Source organism: Plasmopara halstedii (genome assembly GCF_900000015.1).
Source record: "Plasmopara halstedii genome assembly, contig: Scaffold_1548, whole genome shotgun sequence".
NCBI lineage: Eukaryota > Oomycota > Peronosporomycetes > Peronosporales > Peronosporaceae > Plasmopara > Plasmopara halstedii.
The window spans coordinates 179,268-199,098 of NW_020188460.1; the positions used below are offsets into that span (position 1 = coordinate 179,268).

Sequence of the window (19,831 nt, forward strand, 5' to 3'; positions counted from 1 at the left end):
TTGGGCTACAATTGCAATAACAAACTAATTTTTTTTTTATAGATCGCACTCAACATGAACCCAGTTATATGCACAAAGCCTTTCTTTAGATGCCAAATGTTCAATAAAAAGCATGTATTGTATGCGCTGTTTGGTGCTTAGATTTTGAGATCGACGCTTTGATTGTCTTACGAATACAATATGCTAGTTTAAAGGATGAATTCACGATGCGTCAGGTTCACTCTACATGGCGAGCTAAGAAAACTAATGGTTTACGGTCTTTCTAAGGTTAAGTGCCCACATTTTAAGCTTCAGTTGGAAAAGATCAGCGTCACGTTCCTGACGGATGCGATGACATCCAGATTTATCAATGTGATAACAGGAATCGTGCTAGGAATGTATAAGTTGTTTCGGCTGATTGTGCATGAAGAGGCTTGTGAGAGATCGCGGGCTGGAATTCGACTACAAAATTTGGTAGCAAACGCTTATTTGGAATGTCACACTCAAGCATAGACTCTCATAAATCACATTTTTTTGTGATGTGACTCAATTCATGCTGCATAGCCCTAACAATAAGCACCGATGCCACAACTAAAAAAATTACATTTAAGCAAGGCGAGGTAAGTAGCTTAACGTCAAAGAGGATATTAAGTTGTTTGGCTTTAAAGATTCTCTCTACTGCTCCAGATTGTCATTGCTATAACCAGTATGATGTTTTCATCATCTATTCCTGCCCATTAATACGGTCATCCATGGTCAACATACAAAAAGAAATCGCACAAAAGCAGCATTATCTTCTGTCGAGTCGCACTTCCACCGCAAATTCGTTGATTTGATTTCGCTCTAAGAACTCTTTCTGTGTCAAAAGTGGCAGTGGCATCGCGCGCCGTGTAAATCATTCAACTTCATCGTATGACTGATTCAGATCATTTATTGTTGCTTCAAAGATCAACATACTACGCTGCTTAACATTTTTATCCTTCTTTCTATTTGATCATAACAAATGATCGCACTGGCGGTTGAGCTCGACGAATGAGGGTCCAGCTGATCAACAGATAATAATGATATTTTTCATCAGCTCGCAAGCTGGAATAGCGGATATTTTAGGACGAAATATCAACTGCTCCACATCTGCCCTAGTATTAGATATAAGCGGGTATTAACTTGATGCGTGGGCTTCAAAATTTCGCAGACAAGGAGATTTGAAATGCACACAGTCAGAAGGCGGATGGTTCTGGCATCCTTGGCCTGAAGGAACCACTACTATTCAATCGCACCCTGTCGAAAACAATCACGTAATATTTCGATTTGTTTTTTTGGTATGACGTAGAATAGGATCTTGGGTCGATCCAGTCTTCCTTATAAGTTTGAATCCGTACACCTGCTTAGTTCGTGATAATTCACTCAAAAAATTCTGAAGCATCGTCTTTTAAATCATTAAATCTGCAGGCTTTATCAAATCAACGAAACCCGTGGTTTTCACTTAAAGCCGGATCATGTTCTATCCCACCTCACACCTAGTCGAGGTAGAGTGACCGTCGTCGGAGGCTACGTAGGAGACGCGTGGACTATTCATACAATTAATCCCCAACTCAATTACATTGCGTGAGTCAAACTTTACCCAAAAAAAATAAAGACTGGTCGGTGACAACAACGTTGTCATCACTCATATAGCGTTTACTATGATGCCAATTTAAGTGAGCTGATGTTTTTGTCGAAAATAAGACTTCTCTTTGGAATATTCAGTATAGATCTCGTGTCAACTTCCTTAGACAACGCTAGTGAGTTTTGAGTACCTTAGGATTTGAGCCGACGCGATGAAAATCTCACTTATCCGAGTTAAAACACGGGATGACAATTTGGTGGAGAAAACTTATGATTTTCAAGCTGAACTCGAAATCACATTTGTAACAGGACTAGCGAGGTGAATTCGAGGGTTAGTGTGAGCATACGCGGAGTAGTCACGTTGAAAAATCCCGCCGAAGATGTCGATTAGGTTGCACGGTATTGTCGAGTTTCAAGCTGATTCCAAAATAAACAGACAGCGAACTACCAAGCGAAAACAATAAAACAATGAAATTTTCAGGACTTGAATTGGCCTCACGTAAATTGTATCAGAAAAGCAAAACTTTGATCCTAAAGTAGAACCTCTTATGAATATTGATACCGAAGCCGATGTCGTTGTTATTGATCACCACTTTTGCAGGACACAGGAGTGTACTAGGTTTCGTAAATATTGGCAATTGCCTTCACAGATATACTCAGAAATAATATTCAGCTTGACATATTGGAGCGTCGATACGACAACGGACGCTGTGGTCAATTGCAGATAGCTTTCGATTTTGTTCTTGGAACATCATTATAAGTTGGCATAAATTTCGGCTACAACTGGACGTAGTGCGCATCATCAATATATTGCGATAGAATCAAAAAAGGTGACAGCACTTCTCACTGGTTGAACATGCAGTCTTCTCAACTTACAGAAGATTAACAAACAGAATCTGTGCTGTCCTCAAAAAGAATATCCAAATTTATCGATTGATGACTCACCTAATATCATTTTTGCAAGCGGCGATGAATGATCTAAAGTTGACATATGACCAAGTCAACTGGTAGCTTTGGTGCTGTCTCGAAAATTGGACGGGGCCCGCAATGTTGGGTGCCGCTAGCACCAGCCACAACTTTATGATGGAATGTGCCGATATATTTTTTCAGTGACAGGTTATCAAGTGCCAATTTTAAGAAAAACTTGGTAATATCACTAGAATATTTGAGCTTTGCACAATCTCACAAAATGTAAGTTACGGTACATACCTCATTTTCCCCTTTGCAAACCACGTTGGGACTCAAACTAATTTATCTTTCAAGACATTGCGCCCATGTTGTAGCTCTACGAGCATCCACTGCTTTGACCCCATTTGTTGCATGTTTCAGCACCTGCTCTTACGAGCCTTATCCGCATCGGAGTCCCCTTAGCGTGTCTCCCGTTGTTCACCAAGCTTCTGGAAAATGTGCATCTTATATGGCTAGCAATATGAACGACATTTTGGTAAGAAAGCCGAGGTGATATCTGATGGGTGTATTTCTGATTTCCGACTTGGCACGGAGCCATCAAATAGCAACGCACGGCAAAGCTATCTTGACTATGAATCGTTACCACGCTGTAAAAATCCTCTGCACAACTCATCCGGCCGATATCCTGTTTGTTTTGATGGAGCTGAACTTGGCCCAGCGAACAGAGCCTGCAGGTATGCAAGAGCAGGAGAAGCAGCGATATTTAAAGACTCAATCACACCGCGATCATGCATTTGATATATATGAGATAGCGTGCGGGCGTTTTGCACAAAAAAGTAAAAGAAGCACTCGAAGGTCACTCCGTGTGACCCACTTTCAAAGGGATACTCTTCTGAACAGGGCAGCAGTAGATGAAGTAATTTGTACTGTCACTACGACTGTTCTTCTGGGACTGAAAGCTGGCAGAGTGCCGAAGATTATCACAATTTACCCGGGTATTAGACCGTCGCGTTTACCCGTCTGTCAGATTTGGAAACTATCATTAGTGATATAAGCGCTCGATCAATGCGTCGTTTAATGCTTGACTCCTAGAAGTACAAAAATCGACGTGAGCGTCGACGTGAAAACTACCACCATCGATTCTGGGAGCCAATAGCCTTGCTCATCTCCATAATCCAGCCGTTACAGCTACCGACCAGGTCCCGAATTGGATACATGATCGAGCACCTCTCGCTACTAGGACGCGCGTCGCGCTGATTGACCCTGTCTCGCCTTGTAGACTCAGTCTAAGTAAAAACAAAGATTTTCGAAGTCATTTACGGCTATGATGTCAGGACAATCTTGTCGACGTAAAATTTCAAGCTTCAATGATTGAGGATAAACTTTTGCTGAAAAAGATCATTACACAGACTTGATGAATCCGTCAGCATAATATTCGCCTTTTGTTTATCTCTCAGTGCTGGCGAAGGACGACCCTCTCAGTGCTGGATCTTGTGAGCCTCTTGGTGATCGAGGCATACTAACTGTCTCTAAGAGTTCTAAAGCGAAGCTGAAACCAGAATGGATCGTCGAGTATTCCTACTTTGAGTAACACTCTCGTTTGGAGAACCAGAGCTTTCTGCTGCTTAGAAGTAGACAGTAGCTCAGCTACAGCGAACGGTTGCAGCATTGCTTTGTCCTTTACAAAGAGGTTTTATTTAAAAGGTAATCGGGATCTCGGTACGCCTTTACAAACTCGCGCAATACGCAAGTTGCGCTCGTAATAATTTTGTGATATTAAGAAGACATGGAATGTTTGTCAAGGAATTGGAGTGGTAACAATTACTGGCTCAACCGATATTCATATACAATCTCAAAAGCCGCTTTACTGCTGTAACCTTGTACTTGTTGGTATTTTTTTAACATGTTGGTGAGAGGCTGTATCGCAGTATTATAATTTGCGCTGTATTCGACTTTTTACTCTCCTTGGAGCAGAGACGCTTTCCAGTCTGTGACGACCTTGACTTTGCGAAAACTTTGACGTCTGTCCGTAGACCATGCTTCTAAATGGAGTTTCTACAACAGGATGTGAGAACTGAAAATTCCCTTGTGAGAGCGTAAATTAGGGCAGAAGCTGTAAGGCGTAGGTCCACAAACTTAAAAAGGCGCTTGAGCACTGTATGGCAAAAATGCGGATTTGCGCGATCAATTTTTATTTTGCAAATCAGTTTCCCTATAGCCTATCGTTTGTTCTCGCCGAACTGTTGCTGAAGTTTGTCTGCCTGTGAGCCAAACAGTATGTGTAACATCTTTTCGCATCCGGTCACAATAGCTCCTACCCGTGCGCAATCACCTATTGTTGAATCCCACTGTTGAAGCAGCTTGATTTCATTAACTTTGCTCAATCATCCAGTGAGAAAGGGCCATAACGGTATCCGACCGATTTACATTGCCGACGAAGTCAATCTATCGTCATTTCGCGCACGCGTCGGCGCTGTAAAACGCAAATTAAGGGATGTCACGGACTACTTTATGTGACATCAAATGAGAAAGAAGTATTTTAAGAGCGTTATGGTTCCGTTTCCAGGCGAAATGTGCGAACCTAACAGGCTTTATTAGCGTGAGCGTTAAGTATTCCCATGTATCAGTCGATGTTCCTTTTGTGCAGGTGCCCAGCACCCTTATTGCACTTGGTAACACTTGTCGTCCACCAAACGAACGAGTTTTCATAGAATTTATTCTCTGTGAGTATGGAAAGCGAGCTGTTCGATGAAATAGCCCAAGGACGGCAAGACTCACCTCGAAGATATACGTCAATGGGTAGCGCGATAGAAAACCCAAAGATCGCTATCCTACAATCTCTCATCAGCTATGGGAAAACGCTAAGTGGCAACTCATGTACACCCCATCCAGGCGCCAGTGGAACCGCATTCTACTTCTACTTTGGGGCCGCTATAATGCCTCTCAACGCTTTGAGATCAAGGGCGAGAGAAATCTCTCCCTCTGAGTATTCAACGCTGAGCTGGACATGATTCGGTCCACGGCACAGACGGAGTAACAGCGCGTCGCTCAAAGAGTCTCCAAGCTAGAGAGCACGCCGAATTGAGCTTTAAACTGCGGCTGCTCTGTCAAAGACGTATCCAGCATGTGAATTACTAATGCGACAAATCCGCACCACCTGGTAAAGTGTACCATGAGCGCTTAAAATTGCTGTGCGCCTGTCAAGGAGAGAGAATTCGTGAATGGTGTCAAAAGGTTATAAAAATTCATGATGCGGTAGACTTTTTTTCGAGTTCTCTTCGCTTCTCTTTGGTGGTAAGAATTAGCGGCTTTGCGTAGGGTGCCCGAGCAAGTGCAGGTTACACCAAGACTCTTTGCACATCCCAAAGAATTTTTGTCACGCTAGTCGTCGTTACAGTAGCGTAATAATGACACCACTATTTCGCCAGATTCGTCACCCATTTGCGATTGGCCTGCATTACGCTTTTTAAACAGATTCAAAGTTGAATGAAGCACAGCAACAAAATCCACTGTAGTATGTGATCAATGTTGCGATACATGCCGGGTGAACTTTGTGCAGCGAGTGCTAGTCAAAGTGTGCGGGAGGTTTGGGCATTTATATTTTAGCAAAGACGATGGATCTCAGCCAAGATCAGGAGGAAGCTTTTGAGACTTGTGTTATAATAGGCTTGCAGGTGTGTTATATGTGGCAGTACCAAAAAGCCGCGCCCTGAAGGGTAAAGAAGGATCAGCTTGAACACTGGATTGGCTGACAAACCAACGCAAAGGGTCTTCGAGTCCAAACAGTTGGAGGGCGGACAACTAAGCAATAATTGATTTCTATCATACCTCGAAAAGGTCGTCAATAATAAAGCCTAGCCACAAACTCTAGGATATGTATGACTCATAGCATATGGTTTTGGCGGTCAGCATCAACGTCTTAGGCTTTTCGAAGCTAAGATTAAGATTGTGATAGGTGATCCGAGGCTCCAGACATTTAAGCTGCACATACGTAGGAGGATATTTGAACTTATAGGTAACTTTAAAGGTAACTTTAAATGGACCTTCGAGATTGAATTTCCTTCACGAAACGAGTTGAAATTGTGTCCGTATCTAATTTCTGCAGTTATTCATAAACCTCGCGCAAGTATTTGCACGAGGTTTCGGCTCCCAACAAGAATTTCATTAGCTTCATAAAACTCCCAAAAGTTGTAAATAACAATTGGCAATGCTAACAGTGGGTAGTACCTTCCAAAATTAAAATTGCTCGTTTAAAGGCCAATTTCTAATTTGATTTCCATGAAGTGCGATATAATGCTCGCTCCGAACAACACCTGTAGGGAATCGACTTGTTTTGCAAGAAATTCATCAATGCGTGATAAACCCTTCGTACCTCTCCGCCGAGAGGTATGAGGACCCACACAGCTTGATTGGTTGATACGAACAGATAAACTATCTGCGAGCTCTGCAATGCTTTTGATGACAAAAAACATTACCATCATAACTTGGTCGGCCCCAGGCTAACCTAAAAGTCTTCACCACTAGAGCTCCAACGGACCTTTGCTGCCAGGTTGTTGTGCTCGAGTACAATACATCATTAATCTCTTCGCAACAATGAAGAATGCTTCGAAATCAGCCGCTCTTAGACGGAGGCCTTTCATAAAAGGATACACATTATTTTTCTTCGAAGGGTACCTGCCTTCATTACAAATATCATATATATATATGGTTGCAGATGTTCTTCTCCCTTGTTTGGTGGAAACAAATTTTGTTTGAGCGCAATTGGCCTAGTTAGATGGTGCAAATATTCGCGACTTTTGTCGCTCTAGTAGATCCCAATATGAGATTGCCTCGTTTATAGACGCATTAACCGTTTGGCTCATTTGAACATGCCTTCTCTTTGAATGAGGTTCGCTAAGTCATCGCGGGTATGATCTGTTAGGACCCGGGCTGATTTCTGACCGTCATTACCTCACAAGTCTAAAGAAAAATGTTGTCGTTTTCATCAAAGTTTTGATGTTTAGCAAAATCATTGTCGGTATATAAATCTCTGCGCGATCATGTTATGCTTTCATTAGCAGCGAGTGCCACGCCCCTAGGGGTGTGGCAACTGCTGGCAACTGCAACTTCTACATCTACACCTCATCTTGGATTTGGGTAATTCATTGTGCTACCGTCTCGAGACCAACGAAAGATAAAAATCGTTATAGGCATATCTTGATTTTTGGAAATTGGGTTTTGTTAATATGCATCATTCTACAGTCATGTTAAGTCCCAGTCGTCGGATCAACGGCAAGTGATGTCAGTTGCACCGGGATTTCGTGGCACCCAGCACAAAAAATTTAATTCTTCTAGTTCACGTCAACTAGCGAGGGGAGCATTTGCTCGCCTGGTGTCACTTGGGTGCCAATATGTATCAGATAGCAAAAATCTCATTGCCAAACTTCAAAATTCTAATGTGTAGATTTCAAGGTCGCTTGAACATGAACCTCAAAATTCCTGTTATACCACTTATCCTGACAAGATATATGCGAATATAGTATGTAAATGTCTTAATGGGGGGACATCTTACTCTCAATCGTGTTTATACGAATCACAGTACTTGGTTATATCTCCCTTGACCTTCACACCTACGAGCTTTGCTAAAGTTCGAAAGGCAATCGCGAACGGTATGTGTGAATCATAAGATACTACATTGCCTGGCTCATGGCTTCACTTGCTACGAAGAGCGGCTGTTGATCAAGACAATTCGGTATATAGTGAAGAAAAATGTTGGAGCGCTTAAATTAAGTACCAACTCGGGTGAATACACGCAATGAAAACAACTAAGATCTCGCAAGCGTCGCGCGGCAAAGTTAGTAGAAGCATTTCATAAGCAAGTTAACTTGATCAATTATTCTCCTACTAGTCAACGGGGTAATATCGGCACGTGAAGTTAAAGTATTGTTTTGAGCTAGCACAATGGGGTAGCGGCAAGGACAGCAGCTGTTATGAATCAAATTGGTCAAACTAGTGATCTTGTGCATTGCAGCTAGCAGCTCTTCTAGTTCTCTCGGAGCTGTTCGAGTATGTTTATTGGAGTCATCAACTTGGGCTGGTATCTACGTCGTCATTTTAATGATCTTGTCTAAGTATGTCTTTTTTCGTTGGCAGTCGGCTAGCCTGTCGGTCGCGGCAAAATCTTGGCAATACATCGGTATACTTATTTTTGGTCATCTAAAATTCGGGAAAGGTGGATATTTTAAATACATTAAAGTCATACAGGTAAAACAATATTTGATCCAGTATATTAAAACAAGTGCTAGCGCGCATCTCGCACGAATGAAGTGACTGTATGACTAATCTTTGTTATACGCACAGGGAGCAAGATCACCAGTCCTGAACCAGAATTATACTATACTAAACATACAACGACCTTTTAGTTATATTAGCAAAATGCTATACATTACATTGCCTGCTTATAGGAGATTATTGGCACTACGGACCGTAGCTCTCATCTGTAACAAAGTGCTAATCATGATAATTTGTCATAGTATCGTGGTTTTTGTGCATTGCTTAACGTTCGAGGGGAGATGGTGCAATACGCATGATAAACATCACAATATAGCCCGTTTATATATCATGTTCATTTCTGACAGAGCGTTCAGTTTCATCCGCATTTGGTCGTCAGGTTGACAACATACTCTACCACAATCGAGCTTACTGAATTTGCTGATGGCATATCTAGAGAAGCGTCTAAGGCAGGCGTTTTCAATCGCCCCTAAAGGATTTTTATATTGTAACGCTGCTATTGCTAAGCGCCAATTCCTTTCACGTCAAAGACAGAGGTCTTCATTTTATATAAAAAGGTAAATATGACCATGACATTGGGCCTGATCTAGACGAACAAGAGCTCGTGGCACTATGGTTGCAAAAGCTGAGCGACATGAAAGGAGCAGCCGCACTTACTTCCAGCACCTTAGTGGATAAAACACCCGAAAACCCAAGCGATAGGGTCTAGGAGAATCTGTAGGTATACCGTGTGTGATAAAATCCTTGTTTTCTCATCCAAAGCAAATAAACGAATCGACCTTTCAATGTTTTGACAACTCACGTTGCCTTGTAAATATCTTATTCTGACGGTAACAGCCACATTTTTTGTATGTTCTTTGAATAGGCCCGGTTTGTAGCGAGACCTCTCGCACTGCCAACCACTTTTAAGAATGTGGAGAATGTTAAATTAAATGCGAGGTACAACTTTAGTGTCGCGAGAGACCGTTGAAGCTTTGAGGAGGAGGATACACAAGCCTGCAAGAAGAAGATATGCAGGTGCATATTAATTAAAGTATGATAAAAAATAACGATCTTCAAGTTGCCGAGCGAAGCCGTACTTCTTGCCGATATAACATGTGTGACTGAACAATCCATTACACCCTGAGCTCTATCGCCTCGCTCGGTCTAGAGGTATGAGGGTAAAGTTTTCCCCATGGTCGTCCAACATATCTCTTGCAAGAAAATCATGAGTTCAAGTATGTTAAATGCGTCCAACTGGGTCTTGTGGAGATTTTAACCACTGAAAACAAGCTTTTAAAGAGCGCAATTAAGTAACACTTGAAGTGAAATTAGGCTCACCATGCGTGATTGATACGACTGTCATTAATATTACTTGCAGAACACTGGGTATGAGGGGTAGGACAGCTATCATCAAGGGTCCTTCAAATTCTTTTCATCGTTTTTAATGGAATATCACGATGTGGTGAAGAGGATCCTCCATTTGTATCGCCCCCGAAGGTTGCGTCAATGATTTGGCCTGGCTCCTGGAACCAAATTTAGCTTTATGTGAAGATAGGTCTTTCCAAAAAACAGTGTAAACCTATAGATGCTCTTTTCTCTGCAAATCACCGAGCCGATTAGATGATAAAGCGTCAACTTCCCACTTGGCGCAAAATTTATGTGTCAGAAAAACTCACGGCAAGTGGCGAAATGTACACAAACGCTGTATCCTAGAAACGATGTGCTGCAGGAAAGCATGTCGGCTACACCCTATTCAGTGTATTTGGGTTAGTTAGTGGGTAAAATAGTTTATGTATGAAAAATATTGACATCATTCTCACTGCGGTAAACACACCGAGCAAGGTGTTCTGGAAGCTAGAAAATCCTTGTTTCGGCAGAGCACTCGTCAAAGGCCGTGTAGAGCAGATGGAGCCGGTTTGGAGAGCGGCATTAATCACTATTCAAAACACTTTTACATATGCAGTATCTGCCTCGTGCATTGGTGCCCTTGACTGGTATGTCGATTCCGATAGACTGTTTTTAGTCCTTTGGTTTGGTCGCTCAAAAACCTGTTCAGTAAAACCGGAGCTGTCATTTTGTTGTCCCTTCTTTCCAAAAACATGACCATGCCGGTGACAGCGTTATCGGTGAACTGTGCAACTCTTCCTTACCTAAGGCTCTTGCGAGGTGCGTGTGTCGGATCAAAATTCATCCTCTGCAGCAAAATTTTGGCAAATTTTGTTTAAGACGCTTGACATCAAATTTGACGTGAATCTGGCTTATCCTCCACTGAGATTCACCTGGAACGTATTATTCTTGTTGTGCTAAATTTTCTTGAAGAAATTTCATGGAACGATCGCGGTGCTGAAGCAAATTACCCTTACTCATTGCGTGCGCACTGATTAATTCCGTGCTTCACTATATACAGGCTTTATCTTATCTCGCATAAATGCTCAAAATTATTCTGCCTACAATGCACAGGCCTACAACTTTGTTATGACATTATATACGACGACAGCCCAGCCTAAACTTAAAAAAATAGTACGTCAATGAGATTGAGCGTCATGCATCGAGTGCTCGGCGCTAGTGCAGAGAACCAGAATGTTCACGAAACTTGCGATCGTAAGTGGCAGGTAGAATACACATGACATGGTTAGGGGTGAAAAGGCTTTGTGAGCAGTGTTATCCCAACACCCACGTAGAAAGTTCACAGTCTGTATGACTTTATTGCTCCGCATAGTGCTGCTGCTTTCGCAATACCGTTGCATCATGACGCTCTAAATATCGTCAAGGTTTGACTTCTTACTCGCGACTGACCCTGCCCTGGTGACCGCGTCGCATATCAGCTTGATTTTTGGATCACTTATGGTCGTTGAAGAGCAAAGATTAACTCAATTAAATTCCCCCAAAAGCTGAACACATCATTTTTTCGCTGATATTTTGCCAAATCCATATCACGACCCCGCTTCTACAAACCATTTGGAGCAAAGTGCTCTGTTTGAGATGGCATAGCGTCCTGACAATACCTTGTAGCCAGCTACCTATCGCGTGATTGCAGCGATAGAGTTTTACAATTACTTTGACATTTTGGATAGCGCGTCTAAGAATATAACAAGAGACCATCACTGAGAGACCCCAGAAGGCTTGTTGCGGAAAGGTTGCCCTCCGCTGGTTCTGGCCAATTAGCAATTGGCTCCATACTTTCATCAAAAATAAATTTTTGCCCACTTGTTATGGATGCAAGCTTTTTTCGGCAAAGTGAAGGCGATATTATCACTCCGATTTGATGGGCTTTCGAAATCTGACTTCAACATAAATTTTCTAGGGCAGTTGCCACTAACGCCTCGGCTTACTCTCTATTTTACCTCCCGAGGAGACTAGACAGAGTTGCCCAGCGCAGTGCATCTTCACCAGCTATAATGACCTTTTTTTACGATTGAGACTTGATGGTAGCTTGAATGACGCACCAGTGAAACGTCTTCGCTTCTAAAACTAACTCGAGTAACTGTACGATGAATTAAGCGATTCCTCAGTGTGCTAATTCGGTAAATTAATTTTCAGCACTGTCGCGAGTATTTAGTACCCAAAGATCCATTTTCACAGAGGGTTCTGATTCATCCAACGCTGCTGCTCGAAGCGTTCGATGTGCGAGGGCAATAAGAGATGGTTTAACGTTTGTTTCAAGAGGAAGGTTTGCGTGTCTGGGCGTGTAAGGTCCCTGTCACGTTGCAACGAGAAAAATAAGAAAAATTAAAATCAGAATCAGAATCACGAAGTGATTTAGCCAGAGAAAACTGTTCTGATTACTCACTTGTAGATGATCTAGCTGTCTTTCTATCCCGATTTAACTAGCTTGGACGCTGTTGTAAGCTCTGCGGAAATGTTCCGCGACAACTTCCGCCGTAGGGAGCAGACACAGAGTGCATAATTTCTCGTAACGGGCTTACACTGGTATGAAGGGGTGAATCACAAAAGATGGTGTGACCACACAATGGCGTGGATCACTATCACAAGAAGCCACTACGTGGTTGGACTACCATTAGTTATGCATTTAATTAGGCTTTACTACTAACCTATAAGTTTAGAATGGGCGGCTCTGTCGCAAATAAAAAAATACAGGTTCCATTTTGAACGGAATAGCATATTTGCCTTGATTTATGAAAGTGGTTACTCTTGGCGTAAACTGATTGCGATCCGCTACACTCGTATTGGTTCTATTATAGAACGTAATGTCGGTGGCCTTAGCTGAGCTTCCTCGAAGCAAAACATTTACGGCAGCTCCGCTGCATTTCTGGCATAAGAATAAAGATCAGTATGTTGGGTCAAGCTTCGAAAAGTCGTCATGAACATTTTCATCGTCGACTATGTAAGGTATAAGGTTCCCAGTGCGAGTATGGTCGTTGGGGCAGGTAGTGTAGACCGCGAGTGGAACTTTCGGTATTGTTATGTGCTTACATATTACACTACTCCGAGGCGCAAAAGTACTGGTGCTGCCAAAACACTGGCACCAATGAGAAGGATGGAATCTCGCGAGGGGGGTCTGGGTGAGACGTACCAATCCTTTCTCTGTGCTTTTGTTAACGCGGACTAGTGACTCAAGGCTTCCTCTGTGCTTTTGTTAACGCGGACTAGTGACTCAAGGCTTCCTCTGTGATTGATGCAGCGCCACCGCGTCACAAACGGTGCTTCACAAGAAAATAATGTAACGTATGCGAAGCAGCTTCAAAACACAACTAATGCGGATGGAGCGATTGAGTGATCCAGAGTGGTAGAGTGCTGTGAGGATGTTTTCAGGCGGAGTGCAAACGAAGAATAGGCGAGCAATACCATATTAATTAAAAAATGTCGGAGGTCAGTGCTAAAGTGTAATGGTATAGAGGAATAGACATGCGAGCCGAAACATTTAACACTAAAAACAAGTGAAGAAACATTGCTGTGAAATATTCACTACATTAAAAATTGACCTGAGGATTTTTACGCAGTGTATTACGGATACATGCTTGGGTCACAAGCCCAAGTGTAAATTTTCTACAAGTTCACGTGGATTCTGATTTTTCTCGTCGTCAGTCTCTGTCTGCTGACTAAACCAGCAGACGCGCACAGGGAGCTCAAGTTGGAGCGAAAGTGCAATACACGACATATTGTCTTGAACCCAAGCAATCTGCTCCTTTGACAGCGTTCCGTGCGATCTGTCCAGATGTCTGTTCTCAGGTAGTAGTAACCGGCGTTGCAAGTCGGCTTCTCGTGTACCTTTGCGGTCCTGTCTTACCCGTCCTCAATAATGGTTTGCGAAATCTGCGTGCGACCAGGAAGAAGAATCTTGATCATACAAATCCGCCAAGAAGGACGCTAAGAGCATGGATTCCGTCGTCTTCGACAATTAAAATCGGTCGCATTCGCCGAGCAATTATGTTTGCAGCTTCTTATCAAATGTCGAATCGCACTGAGTCCTCGATAACGTCGATCCTTCTAACAACTTTCGTCTTTCTCTTGCCTTCCGCGTCTTCTTGAAGCTAAGAGTCGCGTAAGAACTTGCCAGCCGACAATTTTTCCGATTCAACTTTTGCTGTGTATTACCGTACTGTGTTTTCGCGATGAGTCGAATATACTGCGATAATTTCAGTTATCGCTGGCCTCTCGTCTCAAGACGAGGTTGATGAAGGAGCTGTTACGTGGCGATGCTAATCACATTTATACTAGAGCTCCTCCTTTGTTTTTTCCAAACTACAACTCTAAGTTACTTCTTCTGGCGAGACAGGTAGTGTTGTGTCATTGAGATTGTTCCCTTAAGGCGTTTACAATGAGCAAACATCCACACGTGCACTTCGCGCGCTTCGTAGCGGAGCTTCTTGCAACATATCACAAATATATTGGCTGCTCTGAGTGGTTTCATTTTCTTAAAACGTATCATTCGCATCCGTGATTGGGCAAAAAGAACCGCTTGTGCTACGTTACTAAAGTAAGCACAATTGGTAAGCACAATTTTGAAGGTCATTTCCCAAAGTGTGAGTATATTTAAATAAACCATAGGAACTAGAAATGATAGTATACTCTTCGTACAAGAGTACGATATTATCCTGTGCTGAATCGCAAAAACGCATTTTCTTAACTCTAGATATACCAGACCGCAAATAATCTCACATGACTCGTCACCAGATACTTTCATGTAGAATGCTCAGCTCACCAAGATGAAACATTGTGTCACCTTTAGAAGGCTGCACATTGTGTTTAATATAATGGTGACGATACTGAACTTTCGAGCCTAAATTGTTAGAGATTCCAAGCAGTACTACGATGTTGGTGCTCCATATCATTATCCAAATGCAAGTGTGTCCGGCAGGTATTTTACTAGTTTGTAATCCGCGCTAAAGATGGAAAGAAAAACTATTTTCCACGACGACTACTATTCATAGTACTTCGAAATTCCTACTTTTTTAGTACGATCAGGTAATGCAGATATCAAGTCCACTTGTTGACGTGAGCAGCATTTCACAGCATATGAAAATTGCAGTCATTAAGGCTTTGGCATTCCGTCACATAAGTGCCCTTAAAATACGCAGTCAAACGTAGAGCTAAAATTACAGAAACTGCGAAATAATGTTAACATGGCATCTAATATGTCAGCAGCCCAATAATTCGCATACAGCGACAGATCAATGTCAACATCAATAAGATCAATGTCATCGCGAGCCGTTTGGCGGAAATGAATGTACTTTTAATGAGGGATTTAGTCGCCGATCAGCTACGAGCAAATTAATTTTCGCCCCCGTTTTTGCGACTGCAAAAATATAGAATCACTGACGACACAAAGTGTCTCAAGCGTTCAGACCAAAGTATCCGTTGTTTAAAGCTGATCCCATACTGTCCATGCCAAACAATAACAATATGTATGAAATCCAAGTTACAATTTTGAGGGGATAACATTATTATTTAATCTGTCTAAGAGAATTATAGCAGCAAACGCCCCATAGTGAAATGATGCAGCGTATATACTTTTACCAGAAAAAGCATCCCCAAACTTTGGGTGGTATCTAGCAAACGCCACAAGTAGTGATAACCTTACATTCAGTCAGCATCTGCCATGTTATTGATGGAATTGCTGCGGAAAAGCCCGATTTGATTTGGACTGTTTGCCGCTTAATCATATGTGAGCAAAAAAGAGCAAAAAATATGTGCAGTAAAATAAGCAGGCAGAATTATCTAAGCACAAAGTATGTATATTATCCGGGAGGCATAATATCCTAAGCGATGGAAACGGCGAGAATGGCAGATGAGATCACCAATCCCATTGTTAGCATAATTGACGAAGCACTGCTGGTGTTATCCGCAGAAGGCGCAGGTGTCGTACTGTTGCCTGGACCACTCATGTTCATTTCTTCTCCTGCATCTTCAAGCACTTCATGGCATTGATCGTGAAGTTTTGACACTTCATCAGCAAGGTCACGTGGCGTTCCTTGGTACGTGATCAAGCAGTCGACGGAGTCCATGAGCTCGTGTACAGGAGCGAGACACGTGGATGAGTTGCAGAATGTGAGGAAGTCCGAGTCCGTGAAGTTGAGGACATCAAACACTGACGAGATATTAAATGTTGTGCCCTCAGCGCATGTGTTGAAGTAGGTACTGTTGTCAATAGTGGCGATGAAAGACGTGCTAACATTAGATGCACACTCTTCAGTAGGAGCGGCCGCAGTAGAGTTTGACATAGTCATATTCATCGATTGATCCATATCCGAGTGATCCTCTCCATTTTGAGCAAAAGTGACACTTGCGAACGCGACAAGGAGCGTAGATGCGAAGACGGTAAACTTGGCCATCGTGAGAGCGATTTCGAGTTGAGGTGAATGCAGAAAAATCGAAAGTGAGTTAGGAGGGTGCAGTGGATCTCGGTTGCTGGACCGTCTGGTACCGGTACAATTGTTGATTGGCGTGCGAGCTCTACCACTCAAGATCAGATGGATTTATTAAATATGGAGTTGAATTATTAATATTAAAGATCTTGTTTGCGGCAGAGACAATTATTGGTATAGCGGTAGAGGCTGTAGATTGGGTTAAAAAACAGAAGAAGATTAAACGCATGTCAGGAAAGTTTTGTTATACCTAATTGAAGTAAGACTCTGTGTACATCAAGCGAAAGCAGTTGTTCATTACCTGTCGCGAAAGCGATTTTAAAACGATCGATGTAGGGAAAATATTGTTGAAAATTAATCTGTATATGCATTTACTTTACATGTATATTGGCTCAAACTTTCCCCTCGAGTTTAAATCCATATTGATAACTCGAACGTTCAAGTTGAGCAGGTGGAAAGAGGCCTCAGTCACTCATATACCTTTAAGTTTGCATGCATTCTAACATAGGTTATGAATTACGAGTCTGTCATGTTGTCTCTGCCTTTTAACTTTTCTGACATGTGATTTAAAGAGTGTCGAACGCAGTGGACTGCAGACACGAATGCCGCTCCCACAGGCTTGTTTTTCCTGTAGACTACGCTATCAAATCTTTTTATACGTCAATGCTAGACTTGCTAGCAAGAACCGAGATTCAAGCGAGCTTAAAGCAAGGTGCACTAACAGCCCCAATGTCTCCTATGATATTTGGTATGTCATGTGTATGATCTGTATGGTTAATTTACAAGCACATCATTCATTATATATATTCATTAGTGCAGCACATCATCGTCTGGTAGGCCTTCGCCCCTTCAATTATTGCGTGTCTGTTTCTTTGTATCCGAACGTTTTAAAACCACCATTGCCATCCGGATGATCAAATATTAAATTATTTTATATTTCTCTTTATTGCAATTAGTTTGTGGAACAATAAATGGGAACGGTCGTCGAGCCGAATCAGGTTTACAACTGCAAATTGAGGAGAAAACAGAATAAATGAGTTAAGATTGGAAAAGATCTTCGTGTGATGTATGAGCAAGAGAGCGCATTATGCAGAACATATCCTGTATCCAAGAATTGTGTCGTTGAGAAATCTCGTTTGAGCTTCAAGCTTTAGAATTTTGTGAACCCACTTTCCTAAAGGATACATGAAAGTGACAGTTGTCCGACGACGAAAATTCTGACGACAGAACAGGCGGTGTTAGGAGGATTGTAAAACGACTCTTTGTGCAGTTCTCGAGATACCGAACGCCAACAGAATTCGATCTTGGACGAATTCCATCGTCCAATGTGAACAATCTTGATAGTCGCAAATCCTTTCCACGACTGCAGTGGGAACCGTGAGAGCTGTGAGATTTTTTCTCGCGCTAGAAGCCAGACAGTCCCATTTCTTTGAGATTCTGGCTCGAGATTCGCTGTAAGTTCTATGTTATACTTCATATTTTCTTGGCAAATGTTCTAGAATCGTTCCTCCGGTCACTCCCTTTTCTAAACACCAGGTGTCATCCCACATCTAGTCTCTAGTTATGAGGAATATTGTGGTCACATGTCTATGCGGTGCAAGAAGATAAACGAATTATCGAATTTATGATGGCTGGACGTACAATCGCCACGTCTGTAGACTTGCTTCAGAAAGAACGGTCTCGAATGCCTTTTTTATTTTCCAGATAGTCCCGAGAATCCTCGTGCATTATGCTGTATACTACAGATTTTTCATCGATAACGACGGGACGAGGCAGACTACGATTTGCTTATGGTGAACAACGAGACGTTATACCTGTTATGAGCATTTAGTATAAACTAAGAGTCTTATAAACCTCGTGGCTATTAAGTGTCCGCTTATCTCGCTTTGCTATGTGAGATTGCTTCGGCCTTGACTTTTTGTTACACAGTACAGAGGTGCCAAACCCAGTCAACGTGTATGCTTGGCGCTAAAGAGTTCTCAGAATGATACTTCTTATATATGATTACTACTTATGAATAACGCGTGTAACAGTCTCCTGTTAAGATATTGTCACTCTAATCTTGACTCAACGCGCAGAGAATGCAACTTGTGTACTTAACCCACACACTTGCACAAAACTAGCATTGACTTCGTGAAATTATAATTACTGGAGCTTCAGTGTAACGGGGTTGCGCATAGAAACTACAAGATTGTGCGACCGTACAGGGTGTATGATACATAATTAGTGTAACTACACAGTGGTGTGGCTACACCGTAACAATGCATGATACTATATTAATTAGGTTCTGCTTTATTAAATTGGTATTACTATATGAACTAGGTAGAACCTAATTTAACGGGGTTACACATACCCTGGTAACAGGTGTGTGTCACACCAGACGGGCATGGTGTGACCCCACACAAACAAGAATGCGGTACGGGGCTGGATAGCCAGTAGTTATACATGTATTTAAATTTTACTATACATATTAAGGAAAATCTATGCATTTAAAATCAGGCCGTCGTGGTATGTTTTTCAGTAAGACAAAACTGATTCGGTTTAGTGAACCAAAACACGGTAAATTGTGCAGTTTCAGTTAGCTCAAGATTCCACTTACGGCTTTGCCGCAGATAGAAATAAATAAAGTCAGTTTTTGATCTAAACGGAAGAGTTAATCAGCCTTGGGTCAAGGTTGTAATTACTCTTGGAGTAAGCGGAATGCGATTCGCTGAACTCGTACTTGCTCTAAGTATGGAACGATAGGTCGGTGCCCTAACTTACGCTTCCTCAAAGCGCAAAGCTACGGCAGCCCCGCTGCACTTGGTAGAACTAGTAGTCAATCTACACCTAAGTCGGTACGACTGATCCTCGGTGAGGATGGAACAATTTTTCTCTTTGCCCCAGGGCATGCAGGACGGGCTTAAAAAGCTGATGTCCTTGGTTGGCCCTGAGGGCGTGCAACACCTTGCTGCGCAAGGCCCCGAGGCAATCGGTGCGCGTCTAGAGGCGTTTTCAAATTACGAAAACGCGCCGCTAGAGCATCCAACAGCATATGATGTCTGCTTCATTTGCGTCTATGACGCCACCGCCAGTAACGGATGACTTTTCCCGCCCTAAGCCGCTCATAGTGAGCTTTAAGGTCTTCGAGGGGAAGGGTGGAGAGAATCTTTAGCTCTGGGTGAGAGAGGCTGAGATGGCCATCGCATCCGCCACGTTCCAGACCGAGCAACAGCGCGTGGCGCTAGCCATCTCAAAGCTCGGTGATCGAGCGCGAGAAT

At 42.5% G+C, this 19,831-nt stretch overlaps 5 protein-coding genes across 5 annotated transcripts; 2 read left to right on the forward strand and 3 right to left on the reverse strand.

Annotated features, from left to right (window-relative positions):
- Positions 1 to 206: 206 nt before the first annotated feature.
- On the forward strand, positions 207 to 492 carry PHALS_01404 (uncharacterized protein; the record flags this gene model as incomplete). Its single annotated transcript, XM_024715784.1, has 2 exons — positions 207 to 215; positions 295 to 492. 2 exons carry the CDS (start codon positions 207 to 209, stop codon positions 490 to 492), a joined length of 207 nt encoding a protein of 68 aa, XP_024581447.1.
- Positions 493 to 7,537: 7,045 nt separating this feature from the next.
- PHALS_01405 (uncharacterized protein) lies at positions 7,538 to 7,936 on the forward strand (the record flags this gene model as incomplete). The annotated part of the gene is made up of 2 exons (XM_024715785.1): positions 7,538 to 7,629; positions 7,735 to 7,936. 2 exons carry the CDS (start codon positions 7,538 to 7,540, stop codon positions 7,934 to 7,936), a joined length of 294 nt encoding a protein of 97 aa, XP_024581448.1.
- A 5,793-nt stretch (positions 7,937 to 13,729) lies between these two features.
- Positions 13,730 to 14,052, reverse strand: PHALS_01406 (uncharacterized protein; the record flags this gene model as incomplete). The annotated part of the gene is made up of 2 exons (XM_024715786.1): positions 13,730 to 13,925; positions 13,994 to 14,052. The coding sequence occupies 2 exons, from the start codon at positions 14,050 to 14,052 to the stop codon at positions 13,730 to 13,732; spliced, it is 255 nt and encodes an 84-aa protein (XP_024581449.1).
- Positions 14,053 to 15,965: 1,913 nt separating this feature from the next.
- PHALS_01407 (gpi-anchored elicitin inl11b-like protein) lies at positions 15,966 to 16,538 on the reverse strand (the record flags this gene model as incomplete). Its single annotated transcript, XM_024715787.1, has 1 exon — positions 15,966 to 16,538. One exon carries the CDS (start codon positions 16,536 to 16,538, stop codon positions 15,966 to 15,968), a length of 573 nt encoding a protein of 190 aa, XP_024581450.1.
- Positions 16,539 to 17,530: 992 nt separating this feature from the next.
- Positions 17,531 to 18,538, reverse strand: PHALS_14734 (uncharacterized protein). Its single transcript, XM_036407064.1, has one exon. The coding sequence runs from the start codon at positions 18,046 to 18,048 to the stop codon at positions 17,746 to 17,748; it is 303 nt and encodes a 100-aa protein (XP_036263325.1). The 5' UTR covers positions 18,049 to 18,538; the 3' UTR covers positions 17,531 to 17,745.
- Between the last annotated feature and the right edge of the window lie 1,293 nt (positions 18,539 to 19,831).